Source organism: Macaca mulatta, chromosome 15 (genome assembly GCF_049350105.2).
Source record: "Macaca mulatta isolate MMU2019108-1 chromosome 15, T2T-MMU8v2.0, whole genome shotgun sequence".
NCBI lineage: Eukaryota > Metazoa > Chordata > Mammalia > Primates > Cercopithecidae > Macaca > Macaca mulatta.
In genome coordinates, this window is record NC_133420.1 from 24695211 (window position 1) to 24707817 (window position 12607).

General features: G+C 40.3%; 1 protein-coding gene across 7 annotated transcripts in view; it reads right to left on the bottom strand.

Annotated features, from left to right (window-relative positions):
- RABGAP1 (RAB GTPase activating protein 1) overlaps positions 1-12607 on the bottom strand; it is a 174759-nt gene that overhangs the window by 18066 nt on the left and 144086 nt on the right. For all 7 annotated transcript variants that reach the window (XM_077968056.1, XM_015116891.3, XM_077968054.1 and 4 more), the window contains 2 exons: positions 11945-11986; positions 11465-11593 (listed from right to left, as the gene is read on the bottom strand). In XM_077968056.1, coding sequence (XP_077824182.1) covers positions 11465-11593; positions 11945-11986 — 171 coding nt within the window. The remainder of the gene's footprint in view (positions 1-11464; positions 11594-11944; positions 11987-12607) is intronic.

Below are 12607 nucleotides of genomic sequence, written 5' to 3' on the forward strand. Positions count from 1 at the left end.
CCCTTCCTGAAGCTTTAGTAATCAGCACTAAAGTGATGACTTGGAAATCTGCCTGTTAGTCCCCAGGTCCAGGTAACTAGGACTCTCAGATCTACTCCACTCCAAATTTCTTATTTTATAGATGAAGAAATAAGACCTAGAAAGGGGAAGGGATAGGCCCACGTTTGCTGCGTGTTGGTGTGTCTCCAGACGCTCTCAGTGGGAGAGTGTGTTCCTCTCCCACTGACTGTGGACACCTCCCCTAGTCAGGCTGTTTGCAGGTCTGCCTCAATCAGAGCTCTATTTCTGGAGTCTGGCTATTGCCCAAGGTTAGGCAGCCAGGAAGACAGCATTCTGCTCCAGCTGACCTCTATAGAAAGATGCTCACTCAACACCTGGGGTAAGGCCACAAACTGGAGCAGGACATCTTTAAGCTGAGATCTTCTGCAGTTTCAGGCCAATGCTAGGGTGAACTTCTGCTGTGTACTTAAGTGACTCACGAAGACAACATCTAAGTAAAATGTTATGCAATCAATAAGTGTATAGACAATCCTAACAGATCAATAGTAGTGGAACAGAAAATAAATGAGGCTGTGAACAGCAAACACTTCATCCCAGTACTTTTGCATTCTGAGTAAATGGAAGGAAAGGCGGTGGTTATGAGGCTCCCATGGCACTTTATTTAAAAAAACGAATTGACACCAAATCCTGTAAAACATTTTCACAAATCTTCAAGATTCTTCAACTTTTCATTCTCTTGCTGGATAAGGAAGAATTAACATTTTTCCCCATAGATATATGTTTTAATAGGCTAACTACAAAACAATGTCTTCTATATTTCATTAACCCTTATTATAGCTGCCTCACCCTCACAGTAATAGGGTTGATTCTCTCTCAGTATCATATGTAACAAGAGTGTGTGATAAGTACCTGGTAAATAACAGAACCTTTACATGGACCAACATCTCATTTGTTTCTTACATTCTCATGATAGGATATGGGTGTTTCTTTTCATTTTTCCTATGTCTTCCAAGTTTTCTGCATTGAGTATGAATTATTTTTATAATTAGGAAAAACAGAAATGCTGTTTAACTATCATTTTCATAATTATCCAGGGTTTCTCTAAGAGTTCTGCTTGTTTCTCTAGCTGACGGTCTTCATTTACTTCCGAATCAGTCCTCAGGGGTCACCTCTCAGGAATGGGTGTACACAAAGCTCTGCTGTCTTCACAGACTTTGCTGGTCCAGAGTCCTGACTTCTTCACCAGCTCAGTCTTTTCCCCATCTTCACCCTCACCTCTTCTCAGTCTCTCTCTTTCTCCCTCCCACCCTTCCCCTCTCCCTTAAACACTCACCACAAACACAAAATCAATAAAAACACCAAAGCTTCTCATGGGTTGACGGTTGATGCTGACTTTTGCAGCATGCATCAACTAGTTTAGGCTGCCTTTGAGGCACCAACTCCAAGATAAAGACTGATGCCTGAAACCCGAATGGGGAACCAAATGGTGCCAGCAGCAGCAGGAACATTTTAAGCCTCCTTTTGAGGCCACACCTGGGAGAGGCCAGCACCTCTTGGCCTGCCTATGACATTATGAATGTCTTCTTCAGGCCAGAACTGTCTCTCACTCATTGTTGTCCCCTGTTCATGCATAGCGAGTACCCAGAAATGCTTGCTAAATTACTGAGAAAGTACTCTCTTTTCCTTGCATTGACTTTTCTTCTGAATGGAAATGGCAACCAAAGTGGGCGTGCAATGCAAGCATGTTCCTTTTGCCTAGACAAACTCACACCTGGCTCACTCCTCTTCACTTTTGGGATTACAGTTCCAATACCCCTTCTTTAGCAAACCCTTCCCTCATACTCTTGTCCTGTCAGGCCAGGTCTTTCAGTTATATAACTCTTCTCATAGCATCAAGTCAATTCCTCCATGGCAGCAATCCAAGCTCACAATTACTTATATTTCTACTTAATTTTCTGTCTTCCCACCAGGAGACAGGCCATATATGTTATCCTTACTACAGTATCTCCAGTGCTCAATGCTTGGAAAGTAACTGGGACTCATAATAACAGGATGTTAAACAAATCAAAGCCAAAGGCTTTCTTTTTACCTTAATAAAGATGCAATAGGGACATTTATTTAACCAGTAGTTGAGCACTACCATGTGCAATGGCATTAGCAATACAAAGATATATATAGGTGCCAACGCACAAACTCCATTAGGGCAGGAAGTCCTATTCATTGTGAAATTCCTAATGCGTTTCACACAGTAAGCTTGAAAATACTTAATGAACAGAGATTCAGAAGTCCAAGATTCATTTTCTCTCTCTCTTACTTTTAACTTTTAATTGAATTCAAGAAGCAAGGGAAGCTATGGATTTAGACTCAGAGCTCTGAATCATACCCGCTGTTCACTGATTCCTATCAGAAGGCTTTGGAAATCACAGCTTCACACAGAGGTATTTTTGCCCTCAAAGAAAATTAATTTGAAATTCAATCCTTGTTCTGTTTAAATATACTTTGTGGGGGGAAAAGAAGCCTAACAAATACTTAAGACTGGGTTTGTTGGTAAAACCAACCTTATACCCCACTGTATTAGCACCAGGACTCTTAACACCATTAGAAATAGCACTACTTGAAAGTCTTTTGAGAGCCATGGTTCCTCTGTAATAAAGAGTGCACAAAAGCCAACTTCCCCTCTCCCTCCACAATCAAACATTCTACATACCATTTCAGAGGGCTCATGGAACCCCTGAGGCCTGTGCATTGTCCCAGATTAAGAAACCTTAAATTAGAGAGAAAGTACAGACTTGATACTTGCCAGTTTGTTATTTTGATAGAAGCACAAATTCAGTCGAAAACATCTCTCCTTTGGTCACTCACTTGTCATTAATCTGTCACAGGAAGTGGATAATGTGCTGTCTTAAAATCTATGCCACTTGCCCTGGGGAAGCTGGTCTCTGATCAGCCCCTGGAATAGACAGTGACGGCAAGGGCCACACACATGGAGAAAGAGTGAGAGTGGCTGCTCACCTGGGCAGGCGTGACATGGTACAACCTGCCCACTAAGAGCTTGGGCTGTGCAGGTGGAACGGACCAAGGCTGGAGTCCTGGTTCTGCCAATAACTTACTGTGTGACCAAGGGCAAGCTGCCTAATCTTAAGCCTCTATTTCCTCATCTGTAAAAATCCTAACAGTCCTTATGAAGACTACTGTTATGAAGATCAAAAAACAAAATACATATAAAGTCCTCAGAAAAGTTCCTAGCACACAGTGGAGTATTTTCAATAAATTTTAGCTACTATTTGTCATTATTACCTGGCATCCTGTCCTGAATCAAGGGACACAGCTATCCCTCTGAATATGTGCTGCAAACAAAGAGCCATTTTAAACAAAGTCAATTTAACACAGAAAAGCATGAAACAGGCTATCATTGGAAGTGGAGCTGCTTTCCAAGTTTGGCTTAAAAAAGTGTTGCAAAAATCAGAATCCGTGCTGAGCTGGAGTCACAGGGAGTCCAGTGAGGTGGGAGGTTGAACATTAGTAGCTCTGCATGGCGAGAGAGAAGCACGTTGTTGGGTGAGTGGGTGGACAGTATGGGGCAAGAGTCTGGTACATTAAGGAGATCCTGACTCCAAAGTCTTCATTGCTTCATGTGGTAGGACTATCAGAAAGCTAAATAAAGAAATCTGACACAAGTCTATCTTCCTGTTTAACGTTCAGGACAGGGACTGATTTTTCAGTTATTGATTAAAAAGAACCTGAGATTTACTCAGGACTTTCAAGATAACAAGATGTCTACAAATCTACTATTTTATTTACTTCTCAAAACAACTTACTTAGATGAGCAGAGCAGGGATTATCTCCCTCATTTTACTGATGAGGAAGTAAGACCTAGACCTATCTATCTATCTAGATTATATAGATTATATAGCAGGTGATACTTATCATACCATAGATGGATCACATCATACCATATCATAGATAGGTGACTTGTCCAAAGTCAAGGACCCAGGGTTCAGTGGCAGTGCCAGCATGAGAATGCAAGTCTGGGGTAATTCCTGTTTCTTATTTATCTGTGGCCTACTCAGTGCTGAACACGCAAGAAAATCTGTAAGTGTTTGTTGACTTGAACTGACTTAAGGAAAGTGCTCTGGATGCCTGGGCAAAGGTCAAAACAGGGCAGGCCAGAAGAACACTGGTATTTGAGGGATGGAAGCAGCAGCCACTTTCAAGGCATCATCTTATTCTCTCACAACCCTGCGATGTTAACCTACCCTGGGGTCACACAGCAGAGGCAGAGCCAGGATAAAAGTCAAGGTCTGTGGGTCTCGAAGGCCTGCATTCTTCATCAATGGAAATAAACATTCTATTTAATTTCTGAGCCTTTTAATTTAATTTGTTCAAACAGTTTAACTCCTTCAAAGATCACTAAGTAGAATTAGATATTCTGGTTCTACCACCATAGTGTTTTTCTAAAATGGAAGAAGCAAATTAGTAGCAAAGAACACAAACAGGTAAGGACTAAGGGAGACCAGCTTATTAAAATAAGAAGGCAGTGCCCATCGCTACCCTTGCAACAACTGGCAAAATTTAGGGTTTATTACAGAGAAAGAGAGCACCCATTCAGAAGTTTCCTCATAAAATCTGATTCTAAAAGGTAGGAACAAAGAAATAAAACTAGAGTGTGGTCTAGTTATAAGAAAAGCTGAACTTTGTGTAGTGTATAGAGAATTAAGTTTCAACTCTGACATAGAGATAAAGGTACCCATCATTACATTACTAAAATCACCAAAAAGGGGTAACACACAAATGACTCCTGTCCCATTCATTCAATCCGCCATTTACAGTAAAGCAGAATGCCCATAAGAATTGACTTTAGAGTGTGAAACTCTTGGGATCTAATCCCAACTCCATCAGTTACTAACTTTATATCCTTTGAGAGTTTACATCAATTCTCTACGTCTCAGTACGCACATCCCTAAAAGGCCCTCATATGGTCACTGTGAGGATTATTTCACTATATGAGACCATTGTGTACAATTCTGTGAATCCATCAACAAAGACTGATGAAGTCGCAGCCCTTAGACAGCTTAAATCTAATACATACTAACTACACAAATAATTTGAACAGAGAATGAAGTTCAAACTAGTGTTGTTTTTAAGCTCTGGAATAAAAATATCCCCCAAGGGAAAATACTCCCGAATGCTGAAGAGTTTTCTGTTTCTCTGAACAGCAAATGGTTAAGCATTATATTAATTTGGAGACACTGCTATTTGGTTTTTGTACTAGTATCTTTTCTTATAAGTAGTTTGAAGTCTGGCACATTCAAGTGATGTTTAAAATGATACGTTCAAATGAAGCAATGGTTCAGCAATTCCATTTCATCTTAGGCAGGATTCTATGGCAAAATGGTCAAGTCTTCAGGTTTGATCTAGGAGACTGACTGGGCCATCTCTTAGAGCATGATTCTTGTGTCTTCTAAACTAGCCTCATATATCTCACTTGTTCTCAAAAATGCCTATACAGATATGAAGAAAGAGTTTCCCTCGCATATTTCTTGAATCAAAAATTTAAAAGACCTTTCAACATTCCCCTCTAAAGACTATGCAAGGCACAGTTGTATGAAAGGGCTGTGGGGCTCCCAGGACCATAAATGATCTTCTAGAATAATCTATTTAGAATGGAATGCCTTTTAGATCCTCTATCAGAAGTGGAACAATTTTTCTATCTCAGGTCACTTACCCATAAAGGGGGAGAGGTCAATGGATAGCTAAATGAGTTTTGAGGTACACTGTTAAATTTTAGATTAGCAGCAGGGGATCTAAACTCCTCAAGAAATAAATTAAACATTTCAGTCCCATAACAAGTTCACTTTAAGGGGAAAGAGGGAGAATAGGAGAAGTAAAAGGCCTGAAAAAAGACAAAAGAAGAGAGAGGCAAGTAAGGACAGAGACAGAAAAAGATTTATAAAGAAAAAGAAAATCCCAAGGGCACGGAGAAGAATATAGACATTTTTGAGCAACACACCCATCTTGTGGCCGTTTCAGATACTGCCACACCAAATTTAATTATTGAACTTTTGCAATGGTAAGAGGCAGTGGAATGGGTTGGAAAGCACTGGGAACACAGAGTCAGAGGCCCGAGTTCCACTAGGGTGCTCTGTCACTATACAGCTGGTATGACTTGGGTAAGTCACTTGATGTGCCTTACTGTATTTCACAGGGTATTGTGAGGAAGAAATAAGATGCTTTTAAGAACTATATCAATACTACAAATTACAACAATATCATAACATTAAAACACAACAATGGCCAGTGCAGTGGCGCACACCTGTAATCCCAGCACTCTGGAAGGGAGAGGTGGGTCGATCACTTGGGTCCAGGAGTTCGAGACCAGCCTGGGCAACACAGTGAGACCTTGTCTCTACACAAAACAAAACAAAACAAAACAAAATAGCCAGGAGATGGTGGTGCAGGCCTGTACTCGCAGCTACTTGGAAGGGTGACGTGGGAGGATTGTTTGAGTCTGGGAGGTCAAGGCTGCAGTGAGCCATGATTGTGCAGCTACATTCCAGCAGGGGTGACAGGGCAAGACCCTTCTCAAAAGATAAAAAATCACAACAATGAAAACAAAAGTAGCTATCTGTTTCCTAGACTGGCATGTGAGGCAGAGAATTTCCAATTCTCACCTTAATCAGGAAGTACAGTTAACCCTTGAACAACACGAGTTAGGGGCACTGACGCCCTGCGCAGCTGAAAATCCATATGTAACTTCTGACTCCCCCAAAATTTACTTACTAATGGCTTACTATTGACCAGAAGCCATACTGATAACATAAAGTCAATTAATACATATTTTGTATGTTACAGGTATTATATACTGAATTCTTACAAAATAATAAGCTAGAGAAAAAATTAAGAAAATCGTAAGGAAGAGAAAATATATTTACTATTCACTAAGTGGAAGTGGATCATCATAAAGGTCTTCATCCTGGTTGTCATGATGTGTAGGCTGAGAAGGAAGAAGAGAGGTTGGTTTTTCTGTCTCAAAGGTAGCAGAGGCAGAAGTGGAGGAGGCAGAGGTAGAAGGGGAGACAGGAGGCATAGTTGGTGTAACTTTTATTGAAAAAAATCCACGTATAAGTGGACCCATGCAGTTCATACCATGTTGCTCAAAGGTCAACTGTACAACTGAGTAAACCAAGCCACAATTTACAAACATTTAAAAAATCATGGAAAGGATTTCAGTGAGTTGCGAAGCAAAAGTTACCTTTGTAAATTCCACAAGAAAAACTTCAAAAGCTTGTTTCCAAACAAGCTTTTGGAACCACATATCACAAACCACCCTTTCAATGTCTACTGGGCTCAAACCACAGATGATCATGTGTACTCATACCTCACGCAAGCCGCAGAATGCAGGGCTCATGATGCACTTGCCGATGATGACTTTTCCTAATTTTGAACTGGCAAGTTACCACTGAATTACCACTTTGCCAATAACAGGTTCAACTATTATGTGTATCTCTCTTAATATTTTTTGGGATTAAGTGTAACTGCCAGAAGATAACCAATCATCACTAACTACCATACATACCATATCTCACCTTCTGGCTGAAAAATCCCATTCTCTCATGTTCTGGTGAATCTACACTTTTCAGGCTGTAAGCCAATTTCAAGAAAAACTACTATCTCACCTGAAATCACGTGCAAATAGGGGGAAACATCCAAAGTGTACCCCAAACATGCAAAGTTCTCCAGGGCTAGAAGGAATTATATATCTAAGCACAAAATATATGTGCTGTGCAGACACACTAAAGGCAGCCTTGTCAGACTTGTCTCATTGAAGGCATAGGCAAGAAAAAACAAGACATTAGATTCCTCCTACCTGGACTTTCCCCACCTTTCCATATATGGAAATAAAGGATCCATATATCATTAAAGTGTTTCAAGCTAACGAACATCCAAAAGGTAAAACTTCTGGCTGGAAACTATTAAGCTTTGCCCAAATCCATGTTAACTCTTCTTTGTAAAACACATGGTAGAAACTCAATAGTGTATTTATTCATTCACTTATTCAATCAATATTTGTAAGCCAGATCCTGTTCTTGGTACTGTGGATTCAGCAGTAAACCAAAGAGATGGTCTCTTCTGCTGCACAGCCTCCATTCCAGTAGGGAAAATAAGACAGGGTAAGGAGGTAACGGCATAAAAGGTTGGGGGAGCTGCTACTTTAGATACTGCAATTTGAGAAGGTGTGGATATATGAGCCGAAGACTGGATGAGGGGACAGTGAAGCCATGCAGACATTCAGGAGAACATTACAAGCGGAGAGACTGACCAGTGCAAAGGTCTAAGAAAAGCAAGGAGGCCAGGGTATCTGAATTGGAAGGATAAGGGGGAAATATAGTAGGAGACAGAATCAGAGTTTAAGGAAAAACTCTAAAATCCAATGAATCTTTATGTATAAAACCGTTCACACCACAACAAAACTTAAAGTAAGAGTGGCGGGCTGGGTGTGGTGGCTCATGCCTATAATCCCAGCACTCTGGGAGGCTGAGGCAGGTGGATCACTTGAGGTCAGGAGTTTGAGACCAGCCTGGCCAACATGGCAAAACACTGTGTCTACTAAAAATACAAAAAAGTAGCTGGGCATGGTGGCACACCTGTAATCTCAGTTACTTGGGAGGCTGAAACAGGAGAATTACTTGAACCTGGGAGGCAGAGGTTGCAGTGAGCTGAGACTGTGCCACTGCATTCCGGCCTGGGTGACAGAGCGAGACCTTATCTCAAAACAAACAAAGAAACAAGAAAAGCGAGGGGCACAGTTAAATAAACTGTGGCACAGTGAGACAAATTCAAGCAGAGGAATTATATAACCATTTACGACTGATTATTTACACACAATATCTCAGTGAGGAAAATCCGTGTAATTGCATGAAACAGGAAGAAAAGTGATACTGTATGAACTCAATTATTTAAGAACGCATAAAAAACATTTGGGAAAAAAAGGAGCAAAATTGAATGCGGGATGCCTCTGGGTGGTGGAAACGTTGAGTTTTCAGCAAAGGAGACATGCGATAGAGAAGAGCCACGTAGGAAGCCACTATGGAAACAGGAAAGGATGATGATGGTTAGATTAGGATGTTAATAATGAAGGTGGTAGTGATCAGAGTCAGGATATATTCTGACAACAGGCATAGATGTGGAGTGTGAGAAAGAGAGGAGTCAAGAGGACAGCAAGGTTTTTGGCCTGAGCAACCAGGTACCCCTAATTGAGACTGGGATACTGAGAAAGGAGTAGATTTTGGAGGCAAAGAAATCATCAGCAAAAAAGAGGCAGCATCCTCTTGTGTGCTGAACCAGGCTGAGATGGGAAGAGTGACTCAAAGAATCTCAGAACTCATCTGGTTCTATGCTTTGTGCAAACCTATTCTCTTTGAAAATATTACTGTAAAAATGTTTGTTATCTACTTAACAATCAGGGAGGAAATAATTATAGTCATAGCCATCGTTTCTTGAACCCTTACTAACTACCAGGCACTATGCTAAACACTGTACATACGATATTGTAGCTAATCCCCACATATAAAAGCATTTAACCATATTACCAAGCACACGGTAAACTATCATTAAGTGTTAGCCGTAATACCTACAAATTATGTAACATTTTAAATGGAATGTAAACTTTGATGATTATTTTAATTACCAGAAGTTCTATTTCCTGTTTTTTTTCCAATCCACTATTCATTTTATATTATGATTTCTACTATTTCTCTAGCTAATAGGTAGAGTTTTTATATTTCTCCTTTAACAGACAGGGGAGCCATTCAGAGGTCCTAACTTTATGCAAAGGCCTCACTTTTCTTTTTCTTTCTTTTTTTTTTTTTTTGAGACAGAGTCTCACTCTGTTGCCCAGGCTGGAGTGCAGTGGCCGGATCTCAGCTCACTGCAAGCTCCGCCTCCCGGGTTTATGCCATTCTCCTGCCTTAGCCTCCCGAGTAGCTGGGACAACAGGCGCCCGCCACCTTGCCCGGCTAGTTTTTTTTTTGTATTTTTTTAGTAGAGACGGGGTTTCACCGTGTTAGCCAGGATGGTCTCGATCTCTTGACCTCATGATCTGCCCGTATTGGCCTCCCAAAGTGCTGGGATTACAGGCTTGAGCCACCGCACCCGGCCAAGGCCTCACTTTTCAGCTACCTCCTAAAGGCCCAAAATCATATCCACTATGTCTGTGTGAGCATTAAACCCCTAATAGCTACACATAGTTCCATACTCCCCTGAGAGTAGTTGAGCTACTTTGTTTTAAATACCTGTGCATTTCTATTTCAAGTTCTTCCAGGCATTTAAACATTTCTTGGGGTATATTTTACTTAGCCTACGTGTTAAAAAAAAAGGGTAATCTGAGTTAGCTCAGTCTGACACATAACCAGAATGAGAAGTAAAATATTATTTTACAGAAGCAGAAACTGAGCCCTAAATAAGTGAGCCCAGGGAGGTTGAGGCTACAGTGAGCTGTGACTGTACCACTGCACTCCAGCCTGGGTAACAAGAGTGAGACCCTGTCTCAAAAAAAAGCCCCACAGAAAATAAATACAATACAATACAATACAATACAATACAATACAATACAATACAATACAATACAATACAATACAATACAATGTTATGATAACACGAACACAATACCCTGTATCTTTTTACTTTAAAAAAAATTGTGCAAATCACAAATGCCATTTGAAGTGATAAAACGGAGTTTTCTTCATGTATCATTAGCTTCGTTTTAGGGAATTTCTGACCAGAACAAATTGCTGAAAGTTAAGGCCAGGCGTGGTGGCTCACTCCTGTAATTCCAGCACTTTGGGAGGCCAAAGTGGGAGGATCACTTGAGCCTAGGGGTTTGAGACTAGCCTGGACAATATAGTGAGAACCCAAATCTACAAAAAAAAAAAAAGTTAAAAATCAGCTGGGTGTAGTGGCGCATACCTGTAGTCCCAGCTACTCAGGAGGCTGAGGTGGGAGGACTGCTTGAGCCTGGGAGGTTGAGGCTGCAATGAGTTATGATTGCGCCACTGCACTCTAGCCTTGTCTTAAACCAGCACAGTAGAAGAAATCATGAAACCTGAATTCTGCCACTAACTAGGTGTACGACTAGGGAACTACAACCTCTTTTTGTTTTGTCTTCAAAATAGGGATATTAATACTCTTCCCACAGTTTGGGGGTTGGGGGAGACAATGAGATTTCATTCATAGGATTACAATATATAGGAAAGTATTTTGGGGAAAAAAGGTTAAGAGTCATATATTACAGAAGAAAACATCATCACTAATATTTATATATTATAAATGTTAACATTAATATTATGTATGTATTATAAGTGTTATAAATATAATACATAAATAATTATGTATTATAAATGTTTGATCAGGAACAGTGAGACACTAAGTGAAAAACAGAATCTTAACTAACGCAAAATTATTTTACCTTCATGTTGCAGGCTAATTCCATTAGTTTTTTTGCATTTTCTTCTGAGCGGTATCTCTTAGGAAGCTGAACCCTAAAGAACTTCAAGGCACCTTCAAAGTCTGTCAACAGCAGGTCATCTTTCGAAGTCTTGAAGTAAGAAAATACAAACATATATAGAAAAAATGTGTTGCTATAAGGATGCACAAGAAGTTTTTTATATTCCCAGCACTTTTCAGCACTTTTACAATCCCCAGAAGATACTTCTTAACTTCTGTCAGAGCCACCTGCATACATCCACTGTTAGGGGTAATGCTAGATTTCCAGCACTTTTATAATTCCCAGAAGATATTTCTTAGCTTTTGTCAGAGCCACCTGCATACATCCACTCTCAGGGGTAGTGCTAGTGCACAGTGACTGCTCAGAATCAGACTACAATGAATGTGTTGCAAGTGCAGAGCAGGGAAGGACAGATAACTCGGCTAATAAATAAATGAGTACCTTTAATAATCCAAGGGCGACATTAAAAATGACACTTATTCCCTGAAAGAGAACAGACAAAAAGAACACTGTCAGCATTTATATCTCGACTACTATGCTATTTGTCCTCAGAATACCCCACATTTTTAAAGAAATTGTGAAAACTTAAGGAAGGAAATGAATTATCTCAGAACTACCTTGAAAAATAAAACCTAACGGGCCATTGAAAAGCTGCTTAAACACTTAGTTTCCCATTTTTCTGAGAAAAGAGCTTTTCTTGTCCTATTCTCATATTCAATAAGAAGAAATGCTTTTCCAAAGTATTCCATGCTTCCAAACCAAAAGATCAGTCATAAAGTTGTGATCTCTCAGGAAATAACTCCTGGGGAACTTTTCCTTTATCTTGTGCTGTCCCAATCCATGTACAGCAACCACTCTGTCCATAAGCCCTGTATTCCAGAACTGAATCTGCTCAGGGCTCCCTCCATTCTGCAAATCCTGGGACTAAGAACAAAGGAGAGGAAGCACTATCTGTTGATCAAGTTAAACTGCTTAAGCTGCTGGGCCTCAGTTTCCATAACTAATACTCTCTTAAGGGTTTTCTGAGATAATTAGCTGAAAAGTTTATGTAAATTACTTGGCATGCCACTGGCCCTTAGTAACTACTTAACAGATGGTTGTTTA